This window comes from Alosa pseudoharengus, unplaced genomic scaffold (assembly GCF_046254945.1).
Source record: "Alosa pseudoharengus isolate Yale_2024_CS ecotype anadromous, Long Island Sound unplaced genomic scaffold, YU_APseudo_1.1 YU_APseudo_1.1_scf_18, whole genome shotgun sequence".
Lineage (NCBI taxonomy): Eukaryota > Metazoa > Chordata > Actinopteri > Clupeiformes > Clupeidae > Alosa > Alosa pseudoharengus.
In genome coordinates, this window is record NW_027468650.1 from 25,165,578 (window position 1) to 25,178,215 (window position 12,638).

Sequence of the window (12,638 nt, forward strand, 5' to 3'; positions counted from 1 at the left end):
ATGATAGATGCGGTGATCTTAGGTGCTTTATTTGGGGTTAAACCCCCCCACATATCACATAAATACAGTGAAAGCCTACACCATGACATCTGGGACTGGGGCTGTAAACTACTCCCTTCCTCTCTCTCTCTCTCTTTCCTGTCCTCATCTTATTGCTCCTTCTTTCCCTCAGGTTTTATCAAAAGCATCTCTGCCTTGTGAGTGAGCATTGTGACTGACTGGAGGATCACTAGATATTTTTAATTTTTTTTATTCTATAGCATGTCTTTGTCTTCCTCACTCATCCCCACCTCTTAAACAATACTCACACTTTCTCTTGTAGATCTCTCTTCCTTTTTCTTCTGCCCTCTCTCCCTCTCTCTCTCTCTCTCTCTCTCTCTCTATACATTGACCTTACTTTTGTTGTGCTCCTTATCTCCTGCACCACCCCATCCTCTTCTCCTCTGTTTATTTCCGAGAGCCACTCATAGTTCCATGTTAGCATGGTGTGCAAGTGAAACTGTCGAAATAGGTTAATTAGGCGGCCCTTTGAAATTCATAAGTTTGGACAGCCGTGTGACGGGGCGTTGATGGTGAGGGCTCCTGTCGCCCGGACAACGGTCACTAATGGAGTCGTGGTGGCTGTGATGCTCCTCCTCCGTGGTACATAATGCCTGCCTTTGATCTTAGCGCTCCACTACCAGGAGCTCTCTCTGGGCTACTAAGGTAAGAGCTCCGTCTTGTTCTTCATCAATGTGCTGTTACTTGGCCTTTTAAACAGGAGCTAAGCTAAAAGAGATGTTTAGTTATACGTCTCATTTAGGTGTGTGTCATTTTGAACACTGATGTGTGTGTTTGTGTGTATATCCAGTTTTGGTAAAAACTAAAATGCTGACTTTGCAATATGAAGGGGTGGTGATGTAATTTACATGTTAAATGATGTTTTGTAACCCTTTCTTTCAGTTTGATTATCCTTTAAATTGTAAATGGTATATGTTACTGATGAAATTTGACACCATATAGCATATGTTAAACTTTTGAATGATTGTAATGTTCAACATATGTTAGATGGTGTTAAATTTGAATGATATGTTGAATGATCAATTTTGCCTTGTCTCAAAGGACAATGGGGTTAGCATTTACTTGACAAAAAAAAAAGAAAATCAGATTTTAAAGAGCAGTCCAGGCTGTTCAGACCCTGATTCTTGCAACATGGGGGAGTCCTGTGATGTGATTTGGGCATGAATAATGAATATTGGATCTCAGTGGGAGTGGGCTGAGAGACTGAGAGAGTGTCATCTGATCTGGCCACAGATCGCCATCAGAGGGGATGTCTACTGGCTGTGTGAGTTCACCCCCGGAGACGGCGGAACACAGGCTGCAGGGTCAGGAAGCGCACTGTGAGTATGAAAGAGCCGGAGTGGGACTGAGAGGGAGAGCAGAGAGCACAGCATCTGTTGATGTGTGTATTAGGCATTCTCTCCCTGCCCCATCAGAGGGGAGTGCAAACCAGCACGCCAGTTGAGTCACATACAGTAATCACATCCAACATACACCAAAATTATTCACTTACATCTTATTCACTTACATCTTGGTCAGACAGCATCATGGATAGACTACCGTAACATACCTTTACTGATGGAATACAGACTAAATCCTTACAGAGTTCTTGGAAATTGTTGCCCATGACTGCACTGACAGGCTCTTAAGTTCAAGAGATTTTTCTGGCTTTCTGAAATTCTTTTCTAGAAGAAAGACAAAAGGTTCTGTTTAAAGAGCCCATTCAAAACCCCAGCCTGTGTGGCACCCTGTTTGTGATGTGTGCTGCAGATGGTCTGCCTGAGCACCAAGAGAAGCTGAGGATGGACCGACAGGAGAAGTGTGGCTCTGGAGAGCTGCACGCCGACAACCAGCACAATGACCAGGAACACAAGAAGCCTCGCAGGAAAGACACACCTGTGCTCAACACCCCTCCCCTCATCCCAGGTCAGTACCCTCTCTTCTCTTTTTATTTTATTTAGCTAACACTGTGTTACCTGTCCTTTGGATTTACTTCCTCCTGTAAACATCTTCATGTGTCTCTTGTTATGTTTCTTTAAACCTTGTCTCAATGTGGCTCATAGTACTTAGCTCAGGCATTCTGTATTCTCTCCATATGTAACCTTTCTGGATATGGAGTGCATGTAACATAATGCCTTGTACCATATATACCGGTACTAATATTAAAACATGCTAAAAGGATAATTATGACTATACGATATCAATAGTAAAGGCTGGTATAAAGCATGGGGGATATAAATGCATTATGAATACTTTTTTTAAATTGCATGTTACCCTGTCGTGAAGCATTGCCATCCTCTGATGACAATGAATTAGTTTCTGCCAAATTTCTCAACAATTCTATCAACAGCCTTCAGATGATGTAGATATATTTTGATACTGTATATGAAAAGCTTGTTTTGTGTGCTATGTTTTAAGCCAACATGTATTGCTCTAGTCTTGTGTAAAGACTTTTTCATTAATGGTAGTTGTTTTTGAACTCTATAAAGTCATTAAAGTCATAAAGGCGTTGGAGTATCGGTAAAAATGTGCAAAGAGTTCACTGAGAGTGAGGATGATATTTGTGTTTGCTGTTTTGATGGTAAACAGGCGTGAGGCAGATGAAAGGGGAGGCTCGTCTGATTCACCAGGAGGATGAGGAGAAAGACGTGAAGAACTAAGTCCTCTGGGACCATGCCTCTGACAACAGCCATTCACATCACTGCCATGGGTTGTTTGACTATGGGTTGTTTGAATTTAGTGCCCTTTAAAAAGAAAAAGTAACGTTTGTAATTTAATCATTCATGCCTTTGTTGTAGAACATTTGGAGAAGAAAATATAAATTGTGCCTACAACCAGTCAGGTTTCTTTGAAATCTTCATTGAAGTTTATGACACTTTCACACATGCAGAAAAAAATACTAAAATCATTATATTTATTATTTTGACTGAATATGAACATGATACATTGACTCAACAAGCACAAGGTAAATACACTGTGTTCGTTTTACCTAAAAGGTTTTCCTTTCTTTATTTGAAACTCTTAATATGAATAAGTCCTTAATATTTGTAGCAGATTAGTTGACCGTTGTCGAGCTGGATTACAGAAGTATCATGTCAAGGTTGTGTATTTACTATTTAACAGTTTTAACTGCTGGCTTTCCTGACCTATCTGCAGTGCTTGTTGCACAATTGAGGTAATCTGAACCCTGATCTATTTTAAGTAAATAAGCCTCGAGTTTAACAGTGTGATCTCATATCTCATAAGACATTTCCTCATGTAAATTCCCTGAAATTTCAGCTGTGATGAAAATGCCCCACCTCTTTATAGTATTAGATTGTCATATTATATTTATGTGTTTTATTTAAGTAGTGCAAATATTGATCACATGCAGTCAATCTTGTTACTGCCACTCCAGTTTTTGGAGATAATTAATCCGTTACATCAGTAAATTGGCAGATAATTTACTGATGTAACTGAAGTTGTTTATGTCTATTTTATGATCTTGTGAATTTGACCCTGGTCCCGTACAAGTATTATTGCAATTCTACAGTTAGAAGTGTAGGGATTTCCACAAATAAGACCAAGGCCAGGGCCAATTGCTGGTAATATCAGCTACAATCGGACTTCATTAGATCACTGGAACCTATATCAAGTGTTTTGACTAAAATAGGAAGAAGTCTAGAATAAATCTGAAAATTGAGACACAATGACCTCAGAGGTCAAGTTGGTGATGTCGCTTCCTGTGTGGTCACCTGCCCCGGCGCAGAGAGATGCGCTGCAGGCGGAGGGCTTTGTTGCGGGGGTCGGCAGGGTCACTGGCTGCCCTTTGACCTTGGGAGGAGGGCAGGTAGGAGGTGGCACAGTAGCTGGGTCTCTTGTAGTAGCGGATCAGGTCGTACCTTCCAGAATGATCTGAAAAAGAAGGTGAGTCTGGGGGTTAAGATGGAAGTGAGTGATGTCACTATGACAACTATTGAATTTTGCAGTCTTTGTTGATGAGTTCAGGGATGCATATCTTTACTGACTCGGTGTAATCTTTTCAGACAGTTCTTAAAACATAAACATTGCTGATGGTTTGGTCTGTTGTCTGTGGATATTAGTAGTGAACAGAAATATCGAAATAAGCAAATAAACAGACAGAGTCATGATCTGAGCCCTTTGAGTTCAGATTTATTGACACAACAGTGCAATAACGTAGCCTTGGAATGAACATGACCACTACAAGTTTCTGTTTTTTTTTTTTTTTTTTGGTGGTCAAATTCATCTTTCCTCTCAAACAGAATCAAAACAAAATAAACAAACAAACAAACAAAAATGCAATCATTTCAATCATAACACCCTGTAGCTTATTCACCAAGAAGAGACATTGATGTGGCTTCAACAAATGGAGTCGAGAAACAAAACTAAAAAAAATGAGAGGAGGACAAAACATAAAATGAAAAATATAAAAATATTTTTAGTGTGTGTGGCAACGTCAGGATGGTTTTACAGAACCTTGTGAGAAGGAATGGAACCTATGGGTGACATCACAAGTGCAATTCAGGTTAGCTAATAACAGTGCAGGACAACCAAAGCAGGACTACACATACATTTGGCTGACATACAGCATGATTAAAAAAAACACAACAGCAACACAACTTCTTCCTCATTTCTGGCTTAGTTGTTGGTACTATCTGTGCAGTCCTTAAGGGTATGAAACACAAAGTGAATTATGAAATTATGTTATATTCTTTTCTGATTCTTTGCTCCATTCGGCCGTTTGTGAACAAGATGCAGTTGCACCTACAAGCTCATAAATCTTCAGCTTTTGTTATAAATTCAGCAATGCTTAAAGGTCAAGGTTTGGCTATGAATCTGCTCATCATTAAAACTGAAGCGCGGACAGACATGCTTACTTTGACACATGACGACAGAGGACCTAAACACTGACTGGACGGTTATGCACAGGCTATGTTTCACGGAGAAGAACAGGAATCTAAGGCAATGCTTAACCCTACCTTCTGTATGGGGGTCTTGTTGTTTTGTCACACACACACACACATACATTCATACATGCGGACGTACGCTGTACACACGCCGGACATACACACACACACACACACACACACAGAGAGAGAGAAACCACAGACACACAGACCACATTTACTATTCTAATCCATGTGAGAGAAATCAACTTTATGGCCTGATGCTCATGGGATGTTATAGGGGTATTCTATCCACAGGGGTTCATCTCTGGCCACTGTTGCAGTGCAACTGTCAAGACTCTGTGGTACAACACTGGGCTACACTGTCACATGTCTGCTCATATATCACCATCTCCACCACCAAGTGCTGCTTCACCTCCTATGTGCATTAACAGTCAATACACATAAACCAGCAGTTCCTCAAATCAATACCACAAGGAGAACAGTGTCAACCTTCTCATAAACCCCATGTGCTTCAAAGCTGACAACCATCATGAAATTGATAGTTTACTATATCACCTGAAAAAAGAACGATTGATAATGCTGTTAAAAGATAGTAAACAATATACATATGTGAAACAACTGACAAAATCAAATTAATAACATAAACTTTCACTGTCAATATGGCATAAATATGTGCTCTGGAGAAGAGCTCTGAGACAGGAAGTGTTTGAGACTGGAAGAACGGTGATCATGAGCATATTACCAAACAAATCCTATGGCAATGGCTGAGTAAGGTGGGTAGGGACAACACCAGTATGAGACATGAGGGAAATACAGAAAACCCAACACAAACACAGACTTCATTACTCTAACATAACACATGTTCAACTTAAAGGGGTTAGAAGCCACAGCTGTTTTGGAAATCACATGAAGTCATTACAGACATTAATGTTTATCTAAAAGCCTGTTCAAAGAGTTTGCAAGTTAAGCCAGACAGACACACATCAGAAGTTTTACAGGACTAAAGCTAAAAAATAGTACATCTAATTTAAGGCAACAGTATTTTTTTCTGTTACAGAGAAAAGCAAAAACACGATTACTGTACGTTGTGGCAAAATGCATCTAATGTTTCAACCTCAGTACAGCAGTTAAAGCAAGATTAAACAGGTTCATTTTTATCTTTGGTCAAGGCATCAGGAATTTCCACACAGTGATAGCAGAGGTCATTCTAAATCACCTTGGGATGACCTCACTGGAGAGACACTGAACTCCCATTTGCTGAGAGTCGACTGTTTTGTGACATGGTTGTAATGTGCTCTTTAAATTGGACCAAAACCAGCCATGAAAGAGTTTGGATACACTCGTAATCTATGAAAATATGTGCTTAAATTTTGCCCCGATTGTGAGAATTTCCCTTTATTGTGAATGCATACATTTATCTATAATGCCTTCAGTACTATAACCTCAAAATATATTTCTAAGGCAGTTGAATAAACTCTTTAAATATAAAGACTTGCTGATGACACATTTAATGGAGATGGTTTGTATGGCTGCAATGGATGAATCATAAACCAAATGGTTCTGTGCATCAGTAAATAAAGAATTCATGGCAGTCTCGGCAACAGATGGCTTGTCTGAGTGTTTGTATCAGGCCGGGGGGCTGGTATAGATGTTTGATTCAGTATTAAAGGGAAGGAGGGAAGCAGGAAGCAAAGTGGTGGAAAGAAAAATAAAAGGGTTGGCCTATAATGATTGACTGGAGAAAACAAATCCTCTGAGACATCACAGCTCGCATTTTAAGCCATTTTTTCAGCCAGACGTTCATGTCAAATAAAACATATTTCTTTGTTAATGTTCAGAATTATGACAACACTTGTACACAGTAAAGTATAAATAATATGTTCATTTTATATACATTAAATACATATGAGAAAAACACATCTGGTTGTGAGGTGACACCAATGACTTGGATGATCATAATGAACAGCATAATGGAGGAAAGAGACAGAGAGATTTGTACACTGTCAGCATATAATAGTTTCACTTTTGAATGGCATCTTACAGGAACTCAATTAATGTGACTGTTGTGAAGGGATCTGGTGCATGGCAACAGTTGTCAGGCAACAAGATTTACAACTCTGCTATCAGTCCTACGGTTCAGCTCCATGGTAGCACAGCCCGATAGCCTAGAAATCTAGACGCACCCTAGCGGCAGCTGCCAGGGTTGTCTAGCAACTCTCCGTTGGCTTGCGAGCTGGAAAAATTAAACTTCGATAAGGCCAATCACATTGTGTATAGTTGGTAGGCGGGCTTAACATAATGATTGATGGCAGAGTCGCAACGGTTTGGCGTGAATTCCCTGCTACAAAAAAGATTGATTTTGTTGCTGTTGGCAAACAGCGTGACACAAGTTAAGCTTTTTTTAAGTTGGCAAAAGTTTGAACTAGCCAACTAGCTCCGCTGGTGGGAAAACACATGGGACTCATGAGTTGTAGCGCTACCCTATTGCGTGCAGAGGGAATTTGAAAGACAACCGATTATCCCGCCCCTCGAACTGAGCACTGCCAATGGTGAGTCCCCAGAACCTACATCTTGATGTGGGTCTGGCTCGTCAGGCTAACAGCCCGATCATTTTCATCCCGAAAATGTCATCATGTTCTGACAGAATGTGTGATTGGTACATTAAGAAAAGAGATGAGCTATAAAAAGTGAACATAGTGTTGAACTCGCAAAATATAAAATATTAATGTGGTTCATGGCAAAATATGAACTATTTAAATTTCTTAAATTTGATTTTCAGTTCTTTACAAAATATTTATTCTATGGAAACTTAAACACAGGGCATGTCCTGACATCAAGTTTACTTTGACTCTAGCTATAGATCTTGACATATATCTTTATGTACTACTGACACCAGATACTACAGAGTTACACCTATAGAAAGGCTGGACAGAAATCAATTTGACGACTTGTGGAAAAAATGCTGACAGTGAACTGGAAACACGTGGCCTGCGCCTCCAAATAAATATCATATTACCTGAGCACAGACTACTGAAGTGCGGATGAACAACTGTCTTCTCTCTCTGTTATTTACAGTACATGTGAAGAAGACAGATTGTACTGTAATGGATCAGGACCTCGACCAGCGTTAGCGAAACTCAGTCTGCGGTAAAATTCATTCAGTTAAGCACAAAGACTACACGGTGAGACTTGAGGGAAATAAAGACAACATTGTGCTATTGATGTAGTAAATGAGTTGAGTAATGATATGAAAAACACCAAGTGGTTTAATTTTATTTGTGCATCAAAGTTGACATTCGTATCTGGATTGTTCTTCCACGTTGACGTTCACATTCACCGCTAAATATGGGGGGGGGGGGGGCAGCCGGAGCAGCAGCCAGGGACTAGGGGGGCCAGCGGCCACTACTGTCTGCCTCTGGGGGCCCCCCCTGCACTCTCCCCTCTCTCCCAGTCCCTCAGAAGTCCAGAGGCTGGGCTTTAACAGCCTTAACGTCTCGCCTGAATGTCCTCCTAATCATCCTCCTCCTCCTCCTCCTCATCCACATGATCACTGCCAGCTGTAGTTAGGCTGTTTTCGTGGATAAAACACACACACACACACACACACACACACACACACACACTCACTCACTCACACACACTCGTATGCACACACGCGCATGTGCATGGGTGAGGCTGGCACAGCAGCGACGGTTGTGAAGGGATCTGGTGCATGACAACAGTTGTCAGGCAACAAGATTTACAACTCTGCTATCAGTCCTACGGTTCAGCTCCATGGTAACACAGCCCGATGGCGTGCTTTTGCTTTTTTTTTTTGCAAAATAGAATCAAAACAAACAAACAAACCAACAAAAACAACTTCAAAAAGCATACAAACCAAACAAATTGACCAACACAGTGGAGCTTTGGCCACAAGCTGTTGCTGCTGTTGCCAGGGTTTCGAGAGGGAGGCCTTGCGGAGAGAGAGAGAGAGAGAGAGAGAGAGAGACAGACGAAAAGGACGTATCGGTGTGAGTGTGCATGCACGCGCACACGTGTGCGTGGCGGCGTGTGTGTATCATGTGTGTATGCAGCAGAGGATTATGGGTATTAGTTTGCATCGCTGGCAGAGGCCGCGGATGCCGATGCGGCCGCCAGAGAACCAGGTGAGTTGCTCTGTCCGTCCTCGTCCGAATCTGGAAAGGAAAGGAGATATGGCACACTTAGAGGTGAGCTTTTCCTTCTCCTGGGGGGGGGGGAGGCCACGTGCAAGGGGGGATGGGACAGGAGATGTCAGAGGGACATCAGGGAAAAGGTGAGTGATCAGAGTGGCCTTCTGCTTAGGAATACCAGGAACTGTGATGAAGGTGGTGATACATGAAGGATGTGGTTTTGTGAGGTGGTGCAGGGCCATTTCCTCGTGACATTCCATGCCCTCACATAGTTGTTCAAGATCAAGATCCATATCTGACTCAGTAAGGTGACCTAACTCAGCCAGGGAGAGTAGAGCTAAAGTAAGATGCAAGCAATACAGCGCGGTGGTGTTAGATGGCACAGTGATCTGTGGGGAGGAGCAGACTGAGAGTTTGGCAACAGAACAGGAAGATGGATAGACACAGGATGGAGGGAGACCTCTTTCTTTCCACAAGCTGGTTAGACTTTCCTGACAATGAGGTATTAGTAAGAAGCGATAGTGAAATTAAACATGTTTAACTGGCTGTGTACATTAACTCAAATGAATGAATGCATCTTCAAAATAGCACAAATGGGGAAAACAACAATGACAGGATACAGTGGACCTAACAGCAAAATACTGTAGCCCTTTCCTTTTCGTACTATACGTTCGTCCTGTGTGTGTGCAGGGATGGTGGTGTCACGAGTTTGTCATAAGTTTGGCCCAAATGCTTAAATGTTAGCACCTTCTTTATCCAGTTTGCTAAAACATTTTCTTTGATGGGGCAAAATTGTGAATAAAAGGAGAGTAAAAAATGGATGGGGAAAGTGACCAGAGAGTAGTTCTTTACCGTCTGAACTTGATGTCTTTTTCTCACTGCCCTCACTCTCAGGTGAGTCTAGCTCCTTGGGCACTTCACCTGGGAGTCAAATAAAATACTGGTCACCAAAGAGAAGCTGTCTGTCCTACTAATCTACATAAAAACTTAAAGATAACCTGATATTGGCACACAGGCCCTCTAAAAAAGCAACATGACTTGTACCACACAGAACTGCCAGTGGAGGGCACTGTTTCACAATAAAAGTAGGACCTTCAGGCTTCACCTCTACACTACACAAGTGTAAACCTGCATACGTTTCACATAGCCAGGGGTTTGAATGTAAAATCAGATAAAGGTTTAACAGAGAATACAGTATAGATATGAGGAATTCTGCCCCCCTAAAGCAGTGTCAAGTATAAATCTCTAACCTCCATGTACAATGTAAACTCAGAGACCAAGATTCCAAGCTTCAGACACATCATACAGGAATCACTGACTATTGGCAAGGTGGTACCTTTAGCATGGTTTTTGTATCAGTGTAATGTAACAGTGTCCAGTGTTAAATTCTTATGCATACGCCCCATTTTCAGTATTTTGCCCGACATTGTACATCATCTACTTAGGAGATCCTTGCTCCTACATACAGTACTTTGGCCTATAATCAAATGCCTGACCTCTTTGGAAAGTGTAGACACTGTAGTTTCTTGGACAACAATCAGAAAAACTGTGTGATGTACTGACACAGAGTTACAGAGGCTAGAATATTATTTTCTCATTCTGCCGGATAACAAGCATCTCTGAACTGAAACACAACTGAGCCCTAGCATCAGGTCTTGTGAAGCTGTGTGCAAAAGTAGATCAATATAGAATGAAAACTACTTAATTTAGACCATTATTTGCCAAGGTATGCTCCTGCGTTTTGTAAAATGCCCTATGGAAACTCCCCATAGGACTTTTGGTTATCCAAAATGCATACTGACAATCAAATGCTTACTGCATATGAACCCCTTTGTGTAGAAGCATAATCTTGGTCTCAAATGAAAGGTAACACATTGAAGTTTCATGCTTGTATTTGGATTATACTTCAGGGGTTCTGATATGGAATGACTACACTAAATATGGAATAATTACAAAAAATTATACAATTTTTTAATTGCTATTTTTAATTAAATTGGTGGACTAAACATCTGAATAACTAATATTGGATCAAATGACATGAATATTCAATTTCTATGGATTCTTGTGAATATTTCAAGACCCAATATGCTATATCTAGCATATTGCTAAAGGTACAGTAAAATCAAAATGCTCCAGGATTAGTTGTAGTAGTAGTATTAGTAGTGGTGTGGTGGTAGTAGTGGTAGTAGTAATACAAGTATAGTATAGTATAATAATGATGCAACTGTAGAGGCATTATAAATAAGTCATGTTCCTGTGCACTTTCCATGCGGTTTCTCTATTTCAGTCCTTTATAAATGTATTTGTTTACATGTGCAGACCCTCTAAAGTGATACCAGATACGTAAAACACATCAATAACAGGTGATTTGTACAGAACGTACGTCATGTCATTATTGTAGGACTAGAGTCACTTCAATTAAAAAGAAAACAGCCACTGACAACACACTTTTTAACTATGTGCACAATCTAACCTATGTGATAAGGCCACCTATCTATTTTCCTTCAGCAATGCAAAAACATACCTTGAACATAAACCACAATGCAACTTTTCCCACCCTTGATTGAACTGAAAACTGGTTAGCATTGCTGGCTTTGTTTGGATTGCTTTCTCATTTGCATACCCAATTAATAACCACAGGAGCTGCACCATGCTATCGCTAACTGGAGCTGTGGATATATCTTTGAAGGCACTGTGCACGTAATGGGAGTTTTGTAAGTGAGGAGCACCTACCATTCTGGACCTGCTGACCGCTGCTGTCCGTGTTGCTGTGGGTGGCTGGCTGCTTGGGGCCAGAGGCCTCCTGTGGGTCGGGCTCGGGTTTCGTCCCCTGGGACCCCCCCGGGTCTTTGTTCCCCTCGGCCTCCTTGGGCTTCTGCTCCACGGGGTCCTTCATCGCTTGAGCGCCCTCCGCCTCCGTCCCCGCCGGCTCCGGTTTCCTCTCCTCCGTCTTCCCTTTCTCTTTGTCCTTCTCCTTTTTTTTCTCCTTCTCCTTTTCTCTTTCTTTCTCTTTCTCCTTCTCTCGCTCTCTCTCTTTCTCCTCCTTGTCTGTACTCTCTGCAGTGTCTTTTGTGTCCTTCGTTGCCTTCGTGTCCTTGTCCTGTGCGGGGTCTGAGGTCTCCGACTCTTTGCCCTCCTCCTTCTTGCCCTCGGCCTCCTCCAGCTTAGCCTTCTCCTCAGCCTCCCGCTTGGCCTTCTCCTCCAAGTCTGAGTCCAAGCAAGAACAAAAGATGATATCAGTTTAAGCTTTGCAATGAGATCATATCATACCACAAACATGACACAGTGATCTCAAGCAGACAAGGAACAGTGTAATTGATTGATTAAAATTACGCTTGCAATGATGAAAGTAATAACAGAATATGCAAGAGGAGACTCCTAAAGCTATCGCACTAACATTAATAACCTGTTTTTCTTCTCTGTGAAGAAGCAAGTGTCATAACCTATTCCTTTTACCACTGAGGCCTTTTATGCTTCAACCTTCTCACAGCCTATGTTCTAAAACATGCTGTATTATTTTCACCTTCCCTTGTGGAGC

General features: G+C 41.4%; 2 protein-coding genes across 6 annotated transcripts in view; one reads left to right on the forward strand and one right to left on the reverse strand.

Moving 5' to 3' along the window:
* Positions 1–251: 251 nt before the first annotated feature.
* Positions 252–12,638, reverse strand: part of LOC143131241 (dual specificity calcium/calmodulin-dependent 3',5'-cyclic nucleotide phosphodiesterase 1A-like) — a 70,646-nt gene continuing 58,259 nt past the window's right edge. The window contains exons 15-17 of one of the 5 annotated variants that reach the window (XM_076290732.1): positions 11,834–12,307; positions 3,774–3,933; positions 252–2,783 (exon numbers count right to left, since the gene is read on the reverse strand). In XM_076290732.1, coding sequence (XP_076146847.1) covers positions 2,759–2,783; positions 3,774–3,933; positions 11,834–12,307 — 659 coding nt within the window. In that variant the 3' untranslated portion in view covers positions 252–2,758. Of the gene's footprint in view, positions 2,784–2,939; positions 3,934–4,159; positions 9,125–11,833; positions 12,308–12,638 lie in introns of those variants that run through there. The other 4 variants (XM_076290731.1, XM_076290735.1, XM_076290734.1 and 1 more) reach the window with 4 other exon arrangements.
* Positions 657–2,716, forward strand: ppp1r17 (protein phosphatase 1 regulatory subunit 17). Its single transcript, XM_076290737.1, has 4 exons — positions 657–705; positions 1,294–1,379; positions 1,810–1,965; positions 2,629–2,716. Exons 2-4 carry the CDS (start codon positions 1,310–1,312, stop codon positions 2,697–2,699), a joined length of 297 nt encoding a protein of 98 aa, XP_076146852.1. The 5' UTR covers positions 657–705; positions 1,294–1,309; the 3' UTR covers positions 2,700–2,716.

What these genes read in the sequence shown, in the direction of transcription:
- ppp1r17 (XM_076290737.1), top strand. Translation starts at nt 1,310, where the DNA reads ATGTCTACTGGCTGTGTGAGTTCACCCCCGGAGACGGCGGAACACAGG. An exon ending in GCAGGGTCAGGAAGCGCACT is followed by an intron (nt 1,380 to 1,809) that starts GTGAGTATGAAA and finishes TGTGTGCTGCAG; the next exon opens with ATGGTCTGCCTGAGCACCAA. An exon ending in CACCCCTCCCCTCATCCCAG is followed by an intron (nt 1,966 to 2,628) that starts GTCAGTACCCTC and finishes GATGGTAAACAG; the next exon opens with GCGTGAGGCAGATGAAAGGG.